The sequence below is a fragment of the Montipora foliosa genome, chromosome 11, assembly GCF_036669935.1.
Source record: "Montipora foliosa isolate CH-2021 chromosome 11, ASM3666993v2, whole genome shotgun sequence".
NCBI lineage: Eukaryota > Metazoa > Cnidaria > Anthozoa > Scleractinia > Acroporidae > Montipora > Montipora foliosa.
In genome coordinates this window covers 45,574,947-45,589,946 of record NC_090879.1, presented here as the reverse complement: position 1 = coordinate 45,589,946, position 15,000 = coordinate 45,574,947, and the positions used below count along the sequence as shown (strand labels likewise).

General features: G+C 40.3%; 1 protein-coding gene across 1 annotated transcript in view; it reads right to left on the bottom strand.

Moving 5' to 3' along the window:
* LOC137975002 (probable 3',5'-cyclic phosphodiesterase pde-5) overlaps nt 1–15,000 on the bottom strand; it is a 58,198-nt gene that overhangs the window by 7,879 nt on the left and 35,319 nt on the right. Inside the window, exons 22-28 of the mRNA XM_068822031.1 lie at nt 14,766–14,916; nt 13,006–13,161; nt 11,935–12,107; nt 10,853–10,964; nt 9,407–9,487; nt 8,982–9,070; nt 5,476–5,638 (exon numbers count right to left, since the gene is read on the bottom strand). Of these exons, the coding sequence (XP_068678132.1) occupies nt 5,476–5,638; nt 8,982–9,070; nt 9,407–9,487; nt 10,853–10,964; nt 11,935–12,107; nt 13,006–13,161; nt 14,766–14,916 (925 nt within the window). The remainder of the gene's footprint in view (nt 1–5,475; nt 5,639–8,981; nt 9,071–9,406; nt 9,488–10,852; nt 10,965–11,934; nt 12,108–13,005; nt 13,162–14,765; nt 14,917–15,000) is intronic.

Here is a 15,000-nt window from a genome sequence, read left to right as displayed (position 1 = left end):
TTAGATGCATACCCCTGACTGAAAATTCTTTAACACTAAAAATTAGTATGAACACCAAATAATAATTATTAACAATTATTATTCGCCGAAGGCAAGGTGAATATCGGTTAATAAAAACCGAGATGAAGTTGAGGTTTTTATTCACCAACATTCATAGAGTCTAAGGGAATATCGGAAACAATAATTTAAATTTGCCTGACAATAGAAGCAACTCAATTTCTTAGTAAATGATGCCATCATGCAAATCGCCTATTACATAGTTGATTATTTGAATAATACACATTTTCTTTAAAACAACTAATTTATTCGTCTGTCACCTCAACAAAACAGCTTGTGGCTATTTTGAAAAACCGCTTAGGTGATTATCACGTAAGAATAATCATCTCAATGACAACCAATCAGCGCAGAGAACTTTCAGTAATTATACTAATAAGCATATAATTCCTATAGCACAAGACAATAATGAACAATAATATTATTATAATTCCATGAGTGCATGTTGATATGAGATCAACCACTCAATCATATCCATTAATTATTGTTTTATTACATTTTCATTTGATTCTTAACACTTGGACAAATTTAAAGCCAATCAGTTTCCAGCGTGGTAACACTTGACGCAATCAGTTTCCATATTATGTCATACTGTATAAGAGCTGTTAACTGAGAGTGAGTGAACCAATCAGAAAGCTAAAAACACAGTATCGGTGGTTCAAAATTTCATAATGTAAGGTATTATCTTTCCCCTTGTACTTACACTGTCATTATTCACTTTCTGTGTAATGGTTTTATCATTGTTTTTGTTTGTTGGAAATGGTAGCCATACCTGATTTACGAAGAAACTGAGGTTGTGCAGTAGTACAGCAACCTACTTTTACTCTCTGCAGATTAGCTTTCTTGGTTCACGGAAAACCCTTTTCAATATTGTAAATACATTGTGGCATGGAAGATATTTTCAAACAGGTCTGGAGAATGTTAACCACCAAAATTTCCCATTTTGTCTGGATCACATAAGTTCTTTCCTCTTTTTGTTTAGTGGTTGACTAGTGACTTGTGAAATTGTATGGTGCACAAGAGAGCTAAATGCAGTGTCTCCTTTAGTTGTAAAACATATATTAAAGGAACACAAATAATATTGTCATTGTTGTTGAGTAATGTTAGGATTTAGTACTGCCAGTGGTATTACAAGTGTCTCTTTTGAGTGGATTCCCCAATTTTCTGCTAACTTGACCCAAACAGATATATATAGGTGGAGAACAAATTCGGGAAAATGAAAGGAAAAAATACTAAACATACATCAGTTGATTATTACAATACACTATTTGTTTTGTTCAATATTATTTGCACTAGAAAGAAAATTAACGACCATAAGAATTAAGTCTGTGATAAGGAAAAGTTTGTTCTGACTAAAACCTATATTGGAAATTTAGGCATTTGGGGTGCTTTTTCTCAGGGTTACATGTGCATGGTATTAATTTTTATGTCAGTCCAATATTTTTCTTGAAAACTGTGTTGTCTCTATAACTTTGTCCTTTTTTGTGAAGCATGACATTTTCTTCTCTCAATTCAACATTTGATTTGTGTTGCTGATCTTGTTTTTCCTGCAAAAGTGTGTTATGTTGAATAATAATTATATTTGTTGTATAACTGTTTTTGCCCCCAGCAGCGCATGCTCTCATTGGTTACTTCAAGGTCACATGACATCTAACAATAACACTTTTGCCGTTCAAAAGTCTCTGAGCGGGCACCAGTGCAAAATCTATGACGTCAGAGGGTAACAGTGCACTGTTGCCCGCAAATGTTGACCGACGACCACCGTTGCTGTTCCCATTGCATGTTTTCCTATTTGTGCTATATAACAAATCACTTAATGACTGGTCTCTCAGGAAACAGTTCATTTTGTTTCCCTCGTCTGCGCCTCAGGGGAACATTGGAAATTTTTAGGGAAACAAAATGAACTGTTTCCCTCGGGACCAGTCATTAAGTGTTTACTGTTAGGATAATAGGAAAATTATTGACCTTGGGAGTTCGGTGACACAGCTACATTGTAGAGCATGACCATTATGAAAATGATATCTGTTTTACCTTATTATAGTGAGCTAACTTTTTGGTGTGGTTTTCTCACAGGTCTTGTAATAGGCCAAAAGCAATTTGAGAAATTCATGGGGTTGTGCATCGCATTCAATGCAGTTTGTTCTGTGCATGTAAATAATAATATGAAATAAAGCATGTTTAGTGTGTTACTGATTACAGCCAACAGCCTGTGGCACTCAATATAATGCTGTCAGTGGTGTGTGTGTCTTGGTGAAGAGAGGGGAGGGGGGGGGGGGGGGGTTAGTACTGCAAAGGCATTGGCATGTCATTGTCGTAAATGAGCTAAACCCAAATACTTACCTTCATGTTTTTTTGTGAAAGTTTTTGTTTTCGTTCTTGATTTTTCTCTGCTTAATATCCAGCTCCTGCCTTTGATCCTTGAGGGTTTTCTACCTGTCTGACTAATTCTGTGTAACTTAGTGCTTCAGTTCTCTTGGCAGATTTTTGGCACTGACAAAGAAGGGGGCGTAGAATCTATATTGAGGGGTAGGGAAAATTCAATTCAGGGCAGACTATTGTAATTTTATTCCATCACTCACCTTCATTGGTGAAATGTATTCATCCATGTGGCAAATTCTGTAGTCTTTGTGAGCCAGTAGCAAGTGGCCCTCAAATAAAATTTTTCTAGTGTGGTGAACTGTTTTGCTGGCATCAAAAGCCAAAAAAAGCGCTTTGCACATTGAACTAGAGCACCTTTGCTGACATTTTCAGTCTCTAAATGGAAAAAGCAGCTTACTTTGTTGAATTAACTTAACTCGCCCTTTGCAAAGAGTCCCATAAACTTGAAAAAGCACACAATTCCCCAGCAGTCAGATGTGACAGTTGACATATTTTATTTTTAGTTACACAAAACATAGCAATGAACGTTGTTAAAGGGAAAAAAAATAACAGGGTTTGTTGTCAATATTTGCCGCTGTTTTAAATATAACAGGCAGCCGCTCTGTCGCCTTGGCTTATAAAGCGAGAAAACTCACATTGTATTACATGAACAATGTCGACAAGATATTAACTCGAAGTTAAAAACATACATGTACGTTATATGCATTTCATGACAACTTACGACCCCAAAACCTCACAAACTATATCGAGTGGCGTGAAAGTATAAGGCACTGGACTTCGCTTTTCTGTGTAAAACCGGTTACAACTGTGAAGACGAACACTAGCGGTAAAAAAACCTGCTTCTCTTCAAACTTCGATTTGAAAAAGTCTCTCTTGGTGTATGAAATCGGAATTCCACCTTTAAACACCTCTCAAAAATTTTCATATCAACGAAAAAAAAGTCATATTTGATATGTTTCGCGAAAACAATTTACCTCCAACATATCTCTGTTCTGAGCTTAAAGAGTAACCGACCACCTTAAGAAACGCAAAACTCTAAACAACGAACGTCAAATGAAGCTTCGAAGCTGGTCAAAAACTCTATTGCTTTAGGCGAACTGGTTTTGGTCCGATCTCTTCCCTGACGGCTCTGAAGCATCGTTGAATGATGGCAGATTCAGATCATCTTTTTGCAAATTTTCTCAGAGGAACGGCAGCAGCGTGACAGCCTCCACAATGACGTGGTGGATTTTGATTTGTCGTCCGCCATTTTGAAAATGGAATGGCGGCAACACAAGTGTGATTCTAGTGCGCATGTCTAGCGGTTTTTGCGCTCTGTCCAATTGACACCTGTCAAAACAAGGTATCCGATGACCAGTACGTGACCCTATCGCGGGCTCAAGCTTAGAGCTCACCGAGGTCAGCTGTTTTTTTTTTAAAGTTGACCGCTGAGCAGGTACTGGTTTTCGAGTGGATTGCAGGCTCAATCCAGGTTAACTCACCTAAACATAAACGAGGCTTTATTTTTGGCGCGCTTTCTGTGGCTCGACGCGGCTACACAGCGATACTACGTCAACTATAGTTCTTACCCAGTCAACGCTTTTCGTGTTCAGGAGGAAAACGGTTTGGAAAATGTCTCCTTTCTGTATTTTTCGCTGGTTTCAATCCAGTTAGACATATCATGATAGTTGTGGACCACACTGGTGGCTACGCAGTCATTCAAGTCAAGCATCGGAGGGATATAAACTTAAGGCTGAGTATTTATTTTTAATTTGAATAGAGCTGCTTTTTTCTCTGTATTGCAAGTTTTGGCAAATCTTTAGAAGCTCTGATAAAGTTGCATGATGGCTGGAGGACCTATGACTAGAACAGAAACGAAAGGATAGAGAAAGAGAACGACAACGACAAAACAAAATACCAGTAATAGCTCATACTTGGTGGAAGAAGTTACTCCACAAATTTTTTCCTTGGGCACTAAACCATTTCTTATTTGTAAGGATGCGTGTTTCTAAAAAGTGGTTTAATGGATTTTCCCTTTGTTCAGGAATGAAACTTTCAACTGGAATTAAATAACAATTATCTGTACTCTTTTGGACATAAAGAAATAGTTGATTTATTCGTTTGTTTTGCTCTAAAATGCGAACGAACAAGTGCTTTTTTAATCCGTTTGCCCAACTGTTTTTTGATCTGCCTCGACAGTGACAAGAAAATTGTGCCCTTATATTATAAACACGTAATCGCGAGGAGTTCTCGTAAAATTAGGGAGAAATATCACTAACTTGTGTTTTCAGAAGTTTGTTTAAAGCACCTAGAGGTAATTTGTTGCCGCGGATCTTGTTTGAAGTTTCATTGTCCTTTCTTGGTTGTATTGCCGTATTTTGCCCATTCTTGTTCCATACCAAGCTGGCGTGTTTCAATGAAACACATCAAAATGTGAATGATCTCGTTTGCTCAGATAAAGTGGAATAAAGTACATCAGTAAAACTCTTTTTTGGCCTTGAACTGACAAAGTTTCCTGACGGTTTCTAATTTTAGCGTGATTCCTTTTCGCTGGCTATTGACAGTTGACTCCGAAATGGCTTTTTTCCTTTTCCATTCGCTCGCTGAGGGCGTGCTTGTTTTCTTTTAAAACTCATATGATTCAAGAAAAACTCATTGCCAAAGTGGTGAATTCCAAAGTAAATTTCATTCGAAAAATCGATATCGCACTCATCGCTTCGTGATTCCTGCGATATCGGTTTTGAGCGTGAAATTTACCGTGGAATTCACTAGTTAGGCAATGAATTTTTCTTAGAAGAAAGCAAAGAAAATGAGTAACCGGAAACACCAAAACGCGGACAGGGAGCTCCGCTTTTAGACTTGGCTAAATCTATATATTAGATCCAGTCTAAGCGTGCTGAGAATACGAAACTGGCCTCTTGTATCTAGAGCTCGCACCACCCTGGTTTCCATTCCTGTTTAAGCCTGGAAATTTTAAGTTTCTTTGCAACTGATTATGTTCCTCACCATACTACGACGATCCGTCCAACATCGATAATACTATAGTCCTTTTCAGTCACTTACTTGTGTTTCTTCAGCACTATTTTTCTTCTCATCGCTCTTGTTGCTGTCATCGGTATCGCCTCCCTTTGCCCTATCCTTTCCCGATTCGTCCGAGTTCTTGTTCATCGCATCTAACGCTGCTCTATTATGCTGAGCCATCCGTGACCACTTCTGCAGATTGGACCTTTTCACGATTGAGAGAGGGAGTGAGAAGTATACAAAACAAGCGAATGAGATACACGTTTATAACAACGTGAAACTTTTAGCTAAAAATCAGGCCCCAGTTGTTTGAAGGGCGAAGGGCTTTTCAGGGCCAATGAAACACAACGAAACGACGGAACAGAACAATAACAACAAAAGAATCCCGACTGGCCCTCCGGCCAATTGGCTATTTACAAGTGCAGCTGGGAAGTTGAACCAGGGACAACCAGGATCAAATTCAACGAGTGGTCAGAGCGGGTCTTGAACGTCCCCACTGGGCCACACTAAAATACCACTAGAAATAATTATATTTATGGCCCACGCGCTTCGCGATTGGGCCATAAATCAATGGGAAAAAAACTCGGTCCGTAACTTACAGAACGGACCTCGAACTCGGATAGTAAGAGGTTTTTCCAACAGGTCCAATCTGTTAACAGAGTTCAGTTACGTAACCGTAAATGTGGTCACTCTGAGCACATATGAGTAAAGGCGGGTTCAAAAACCTTGTCCAACGCTTAACTTGACGTACATTTTACACTCTGGATAGTCAAGGGCACCCGAAGACCGGATGTCTTAAAATCAGTTACCTAAAATGGTTTCCACAAGGCTTGAAAAGATCATTTAGTGAGTTCATAGCTGCCCTAAAAACATTTATCTGTCCAGATGTTCTAGGGGAATTTCAGGTCTGTAATTTTTTGTTCGTTTTAAGAATTCGTCATCAAATTGGTAGAATATGGGGCGGGTATGGTTGAACAATTGAACTGACTTGCCTGTAAGAGATTAGGGATCGTGGACTTAACGCTCGATTGGCATTTTGTGTCAAAAGCTTTTGTCCCAGATTGTAGGTTTGTGCCATGCATCCAGGATCTTTTTAGGCTAGGTGGCTTTTTTGCCTCGTCCGAAAGTTCTAGCAATCGTGAAGGGTCTGATCAAAAAGTTTTCATTACGTAGTAGCCCTTTGTCCCCCGAAAATTTTAGGGGACGTTTGCTTCATTAAAATATGATTCTCCAACAAACTTTGGCGAATATGATGGAAGTTATAAATCTTCGAACTTTATGCTATTTCCAATAGTACATTGACTTTTACTCAGCTCAGTATATTTCTAAACAGAGTTAACTGAATAGAGTGTAAGGTGAAGTGCTAGTGACCTTACACTCTATTCAGTTAACTCTGTTTAAAATATAAGTGCTACACGGCCAACGTTTCTATAAACGTAACCTCTCCTTGTGTCAGTATATTTCTAGCCGCGGCGTTCTTCAACGTGGTTTCGAAATTTCTATGCAGTCGCCAGGCTCTTCACTTTTTTCCCGAAACATCTAGGAAATCTGTTCATAAAAGGGTCCAAAATCTCAGTGCATCTCGAAAGTCTACGTTAAAAGATTCGAAATTTCTAGTCCACCTTCTTTCCGAACAGATATTTTCCGAAATTACTCTTTGGGTGCCCCCGCCGGGATAGTGACTTATCCACTGGATTAAGTTAGTCTACCCGCTCTTTGAACAACTGGGGTGAGTTGTCCTGAACTACTTTCTCTGTCTATATTTTCTTTTCCTCGTCAAAACCAGTAACTTCTTCAGCGCCACGTTGTTCGAAAGCCGATTAACTTAATCCAGGATTAGCGTAACTTTGGTTTTATGTTTTCAACTTTTGAATTAAAGTTTCTTTTGCTTCTTTTTTTTGTTTCTCAAAACTGACTTCCTCTAATGTAAAATTTTGTCGAACATCAGCGTTGAAAAACATTTGGGAGTGAGAGATAAAACTCCTTGGTTAAGTTTTATCACCTGGGATTAGAGGGAGCCCGCAGTGCTCGAAATAGCGGCTGTCCGGTCATCCCAGATCACCAGAAAGTTTACGGGCGAGTAGTTTTTGGTAAAATGAAAAGCCTGGTTGTCTGAAGAAAAAACAACGGCAACCCAGACAAAAACAGAAAATGAATTACACAAGCAGCAACCGATTCACTTTTGGGTTTTCTGTTGCCAATGTCCGGTAGTCGTGAAGATAACAATAACTAATCTACTGCAGCTGAGAATTTTCCCGTGTTTTGAACATTAGGGTGGCTTTTGACAAAAATCGTCAAATACGAAATTGCAAGAGACAATATCACAAACATATAGGCGATGGAGATCGTTCGAAAACTCCATTTTGAAAATGCTAAAATTCCACTCACACAAAAAAAAAAAACCCACACGCGCTCACTTAGAACTATGGGATACCCAGCTCCAGCGCCATGTGATTGCATATCAATAAGGAGTTTTCTAATGGGCAACCAAGCATTTATCAGGGCAACCATTTACGGGTTTAGTTGCCCGGCTTTTGAAATAGGGACAACCTGGAATTTTTGTTTAATTTCGTGCACTGTAATAGAATTCAACGGCTTTTGAACAACCAGCCCCAGATGTTTAACACAGTTTTTGTGTATCCACATGCATAGAGAAAAATGCGTGCGTGCTTATATTACCAAACTAAGAGATCGCGTCACGGTGAGGCGATAAAAACCTCCATCCTCCACACACTAGAAAGAAACCATAGACTGTAAGATCGAGTTGTCGCTTTCCACATGCAACGACTTCAACTACCCTTCAAATTGTGCGTTTCCACATGAAGCTAAGCATAAATAGAGCTTAAGACGGAATCCACCAGGAGTTCGAGTAACAAGTGGACAAAAACCTAGTACCAAGATTATATACATCGCATTGCAAACGTCTGTACGACTGTTTTAAATATCTTCTAAAAAAAAATCATTTCTAGCAACACCAAATGTCAAAAACTAATGTTGAACTTCGTAAGAAACACTTGAAAGTGCTGGTGAAATGAAACTGATGATGAAATTCTACCTGTGTTTGCACAATTTCTCTGACCTTTGAAATTTAATTTTTCTCGTTCCCATGGGAAATTGTTTTCGGTGTTATTTCAGGCAATTATTTATATCTTTAGCTTTAAGAAAATGTAAAAGGCCTGTAAAATACTTAGAATTATTCTGGTAACAGACTTTTGTCCACTAAAAACTGAAATTGCTCGATTTTCTATCGTATTTTGTCTCAATTGCTGCCACTCGGTGAGACCATTTGCCTCCCACCAATGTGGCCCGGGTTCGATTCCCAGACTCGGTGTCATATGTGGGTTGAGTTTGTTGGTTCTCTACTCTGCCCCGAGAGGTTTTCTTCGGGTACTCCGGTTTCCCCTCGCCTCAAAAACCAACATTTGACTTGATTTGCGTTAATAGTCGTTAATTTCAGTTTACAGTGTCCCCAATTAGTGCTCCAGCGCTAGTACGACTAGACACTTAAATAAAGTTCCTTTCCTTTATAAGTGACACCAAACACTTACTGAGATCCTTCCACAAAAGGCTTTGTCTCAGGAATGCATCTCTGCAACAGCTCATAACACGGCAGGCAAATTCCAACTAGGAAGCCAACCTACCAGAAAACAGGAATATCAACCACAGGCAATCGCATATAAATAGACCATTTTCGAATTCTCACGGCTGGACTGGATCTGGCATGAAATGGAGGCTAATGCTGGCAAATTAATTTGCATTCTAAAAGATTTGCCCGCATTAGCCTCCATTTCATGCTAGATCCAGTCCAACCGTTAGAATACGAAACTGGCCTATTCAACGGCCCTGAGCATTAAGGGAAGCCACCTGCTCAAGACGTACAATACACGAACAAAACAAAGGAGAATATCTTAGAACAAAGGAAAACAAGGTCACATTTGCACAAGAGGCTTTTTCAGTTTTCGAGTAGGCTCACCTGGTGAGCTGGTAATTCGTGAGCTGTGTTGCGGTCCTTCATTGCAATGGGCGTTTTTCCTTGGGCCTTCTCCAGGTCACCCTAAACATGCACACAAAACATTCAAAGCAGGTTACGAAGTCTTTCCAACTTCAGCAACCTCTGAATTTAGTTTTTGCGTTTATTTGATATCTTGGTGTCTATCTTTAATTTAATGGGAGACAAGAGTTGCAGAGCTTCTATCGAAATCGACACAACTGTCCAAGGCCAACCATTTAAGGTCACCGTCAAATGATATGAAACGGAATTTGAGCGAACAGAAACCATTATATTTCTAGTTATTATAAACCGGGTGTCGGCACGTGGAGGGGCTCGAGCCTTCCGCATACAACTCCGGGACTTGACCTCCCGTATGGCCTAGTGGCCCAGTGGTTAGGCGCTTGCCTTGAGATCCTGAGATCCCAGGTTCAAGGCCCGTTCTGACCACTCGTTGAATTTGATCCTGGTAGTTCCTGGTTCAACTTCCCAGCTGCAATTGTAAATAGCCAAATGGTTTGCCTCCGACCAGTTGGGACTCTTAGCACTTGTTGTTGTTGTTGTTGTTGTTGTTTTGTTTTGTCGTTTCGTTGTATTTCATTGGCCCTGAAAAGCCCCTATGGGGAGGGGTCAATTAAGTATGTATGTATGTATGTATGTAAGGTTCAAATTTTTATACTCACGTTATCGTCAAAACCTCAGATTTGGTGATTCTACGTCGTTGTTATGCAATGTATCGTGAAAAGATGTGTTAAGACTGCGTGCGTGTCGCGGGGAGCAAGTTTATTTTATCTCTTTTTGCCAATGATTTTATTGTTTTGAGGCGTTGTCGTTGCCGTAGCCGTCGTCCAACAATCGCGAATGGGATTCTTGTTCAATTAACTTTTAATAATTTCTAAAAGTTTGGGTACCACTTCGTTTCCAAGCAAGCGCACCTTGACAAGACCTGGCACGATCGTACGGTATTTGAGGACGGTGCCTACTATTGTTATTGCGCATACGTTCTGCGCATCTCGAGAGACGGCGGTGCTTATTAATACAGGGATATTTTTGCGCTGTTCAAAACTATGCGGAGAAAGCAGAAATTACAAGTCCTCTTGGTATCCAAAAAGAAAATTGGGGGGTAATCACGCATTTTTCAGAGATAATTAAGCTTGAATTTGGAAAAGAACGCCATACATTGCTTTGTACTTTAAAGCTTTTTACAAATATTGTTGATTAATTATCTTCGAAAAATGCCTGGTTAACTCCAGTTTTCTTTTTGGATTTCAAGAACACTTGTTAAGATCTGCTTTTCCCGCATAGTCAGTAAACCGCGCAAAAATATCTTTGAATTAGTCCTTAAGCAGATAACCGAGATTAAGTGAGCGTATGAAAACGCGACTAGAAACGCGAGAGAAGGATAACGATATTTAATTATATAATTCTTACCTCTGCATAAAATTCCTGGTAGATAACTTTGACGATTTCCAGCTGGATTTCCCAAGGTTTCGTACAAGCGGACAAATCACAAGCAGTCATACAAATGGCCCTTAGTAGTTTCCTGCGAAAAGGAACATAAACCAATTTTAGGGGCCAGAAGTAAGTTGACAGTGGGAAAAAAACTTTAAAAGTCATTTGGTGTTGCTGGAGAGTTCCAGGGACAACAACAACAACAAAGTTGAAAGGGCCTCGTTATTGGAGCGATCGCATTTCTTCCCTTGTATCAAATGTTTTATAGGCGTCTGGCGTCTCCCGAGATCCTTTATTTACATTTTCACTCGCAGAGAGTGAGATGTCCGCTCTTGCTACAATTTTGAAGTCCATGAAGCATTGCGTGTGTTCTGGCCAACCATACTTGCGTTTCATAGCATTTGCGTAGCTACATCCCTATTTTTGGCCTGGTGTGCAGTGCCTATGTGGCTTTTGGAAGTCAGTAAATGGTTACCAGGCGTTAAGCGGGCGCTAGCATGTGTTAATAGATTTACTTTTCTCAGCGTACGTTGTGCGCTGTAACGTTTGCGTTCTCTGGCCGTTGATTCTCCCACCCCTCTCACATTATTTATTTGCTTATTCTATTTATCCATGGTTTTGGAGTGACGAGTGTTGGTTTGGGTCTCGGGTTTTGGATGAGGCTCGTAGCTGGGTTGCGGGAAGGGGAAGCTTTTGGGGTGTTACACCGTCCTGGCTTTGGGATAGCGGCACGAGCCCCTTGTTAGCTGAGTTGCGAAGAAGGGGTTGATTTCGATTGAAGAACATGGCCGCTGATTACGATTTTCGAAAACTAGAATATGTCCCCGATAAACGGATTCCACCATTGGCCAGAGAACTCTGTATCTGAAAGGTGCCATATGCTGATAATAACGAAACGCCTTTGCACTGATAGCTATGTCACTAGAAAAATACCTGGCAATGAAGATCGAGGCTCATGACTAGCACCTTCCCCTTTATCCCCAACAGTGGATACTAGAAAGACCCCGACTCACTACACCCGAGGGCTTTAATTTAGGAACTGGATAATTCAAGACTTTTACCTGTGTTCCTGATTATCCCATAAGAATTGACCCTTGTCCACAATATCCTTGAGTTTGGACTTGTTGCCAAAGAACAAAGCCAGATCAGTAGCAAGGATACACTCCTTCATGTAACCCAGCACGGTTTTGTACTCTGCTGGGCTCAAATGGGAGAAGATGTTGTGTCCTTCATGCTGTTAACAAAAAAAGTTACTACATTAAAACGGTCAATTCACCAACATAGAACTGTTGGACTGAACTGAGCGTCCGCAAACAACAGCGTTTCAAGTTTTCTTACGGTGTTGCCGGGGCCTAAATTAATGCAAAACTGATTGAATCGCAAAATATAACTTATACCTCACGCTTTGGGGTGCAAGGATTGCGCAGTGGTGAGATCACTGCCTCCCACCAATGTGCCCCGGTTGAGCTTGTTGGTTCTTTACTCTGCACCGAGAAATGAGGAGGAATGGGTTCGATACCGGGTTGACGTCACAGATTAATTTGCATTGAGATAGTTCTTTGAAAGAAGCGATGCAAATTAATTTGTGACGTCAACCCGGTATCGAACCCATTCCCCTCATTGCTCGGTTATTAATCAAAGTGTGACCACTTTTACCGTCTTTCAAAGCCAACAAAAATGTGAAATTTCAATCTAAAGGTTCTAAAAACAACACGATGTATTTGGGACGATTTCGGAGAAAGAATAAAATGGAAAAGTGAATTGAGGTGATAGGCACTTTAAGTAAAGTTCCCTTCCTTTCCTTTAAGCCGCTACTGTAAAATCTATTAATTCCCAACAGGCAATTAAACGGTTGAGAAATTTGCTTCCTATTCACAGATCCAATAGAGGAGTATCATTAGTCTCTATATCATCTTTTCACTTCTTGCGGGGCACTGAGAACGAACTCTCCATCGACCAGCTCTCAGACACCATGACAACGCAGTGCAACGCAATGGCGCGGGCATGGGTAAGAGTTCTGTTCAAAGCTGGATTTTTTTCAGGCTTGTTCGCAACGATGATAATGAGCTTAGAAAATCGTAAAGTTTTGATGACATTGATATTTTGCGTTGCGAACTACCCGCGGGGTATACCTGAAGAATAGTGATGGTCTGATTAAAGTGATGGTGTTCCATAGTAGAGGTACTGTACACAGCTGCTAGAGGCGTTTGCTCGTTCTTCATCCACGAATTTGTGCGGCCCCTGTGATCCAAATCATGACACAACGAAGCAAAGAACATCGCAAGGGCCTGAGAAACAAGAATAGAATTTATAGAGACGTTCTTGATGCCCTCTAGCTTACAACCAGGCAACAATTTCTCCGCTTGATTAAAAAGAGCCACACTCAAGCAGACCGTTGCAGAAAACGACGGCATAGGGGTTCACAGATAATAATCCGTGAACGTAACCCCAATAGTTTCATTGACTAGATAACTATTTCAAATGGTACATAGTCCAGACATCAAATACCGGTATTCTTACGAGGGAGCGAGATTCTTTTTTCTAGGAACGTTTTATTCATATGGGAGACAGGACAAAATGACAAGGCCGGCGGCGGACTTGAAATCCCGATTTCCGCCCTGCGCCCTGCGTAATGGTCCCGGTTGTATTCTCCATCACAGCTGCGCTAAACTTGTAGGCAACTTTCAATTCTAAAAATTACTCAGTTTACTTTTATAATTTGTTTCACCGGCCCTTCATTTGGCTTCAGTTGAGCTTAATGAATTCCACTGGTTTCAAATAATACAGTGAAACCCCGTTAATACGGTCATCAACGGGCCTAAACAAATTGGCCGTATTTCCGGGGTTGGATCAGATCCATAACTAAAGGGCCTTAATGACATATATCGCATTTGCACTTCCAGAACAACTTTTAATAAACAACAGGAATGTACGTAGAGTAATTGTAAAAAATTCTCGAAACTTCACTCAGTAGGTAAACCACTTAAAACTGTTAAGTGTACTGTACGTTCTGAGCCTAAAATCAAAACAAGAACAGGCCCAGATTACTATGCTTCGAAAACACGGAAGCCGCCGTAATTACCTAACTGAAAGACTTTAGTATCAATCGTATTTTTGATGAAAGCACAATGACTTAATCCCTTCGCAATTTGCCTTACTGGATGTTACAGTAGTGTCAAGATCATGTTTGAAATGAAAATAGGGAGGAGTATTGCTGACAGTACTTTGTAAAATAAATCGGCTGTTCGATTACCGTGGTGAATTACAGAGGTCAATGAAATTGACATGTTACTGGCGTTTTGGTTTCTAAATTTAGTGGGAGTGGCCGTATTAAGGTGGTGAAATTATAGAGGATTCTACTGTTTGGGATTTAAAATTGTGGCCGTTGGCCGTATTAACGGGTGACCGCATTAACGAGAGTTTTCCATAAGAGAATGTATGGCCGTTTTGCCGGGCCAAAAAAAGTGGCCGCAATAACGAGGTGACCGTATTATTGCGGTGGCCGTAAGGATTGAAAGGGGGGGCGGGGGGGGGGCGGGGGAGGGGTTCCACTGTACACACGAGTCTTGGGATAAGGAAGTTGTTCAATGTAGCCTAAACTTTAGCAAGAAAAAAAAAGCAGAATAAAAAATAAGCAAGGTATATCTTTCCTCGAAAAGCCTCGCATAGTTTACATCTCACTTTGATTCATTTCACTTTACTTCAGAAGTATCTAACTCAACTATGACCAAATGTCAGACTTGCAACAAAACTCTTAATGGCAAGCTAGCCATTTAATGCAACCCTTCGATGAGACTACAAAGTGGCAATAGAACAATGGCCACTTGCAACAGTTCTCAAGGTTTCTTTTAACCTCGAACATTAAAAGAAATTTTAACTGAAAACGTCTTACCTCAAGAGCTGTAAACCTGTCATTTCCAGATCGAATTACAAGATACATGGAATGTGCAACGGCGAAGGCATGAGTCCAGTTGTGGTAAGGCACATCTCGGTAATTCTTCTTCACCGTAAGTACAAACCGCCTAAGCTCATCGAAGCCAAACCTAGCATGCATGTATCATCATAAACAAGCACTGTGATTAGATCTTCAGTTATAGCCTATACTATTACAAAAAATAACGAATGTA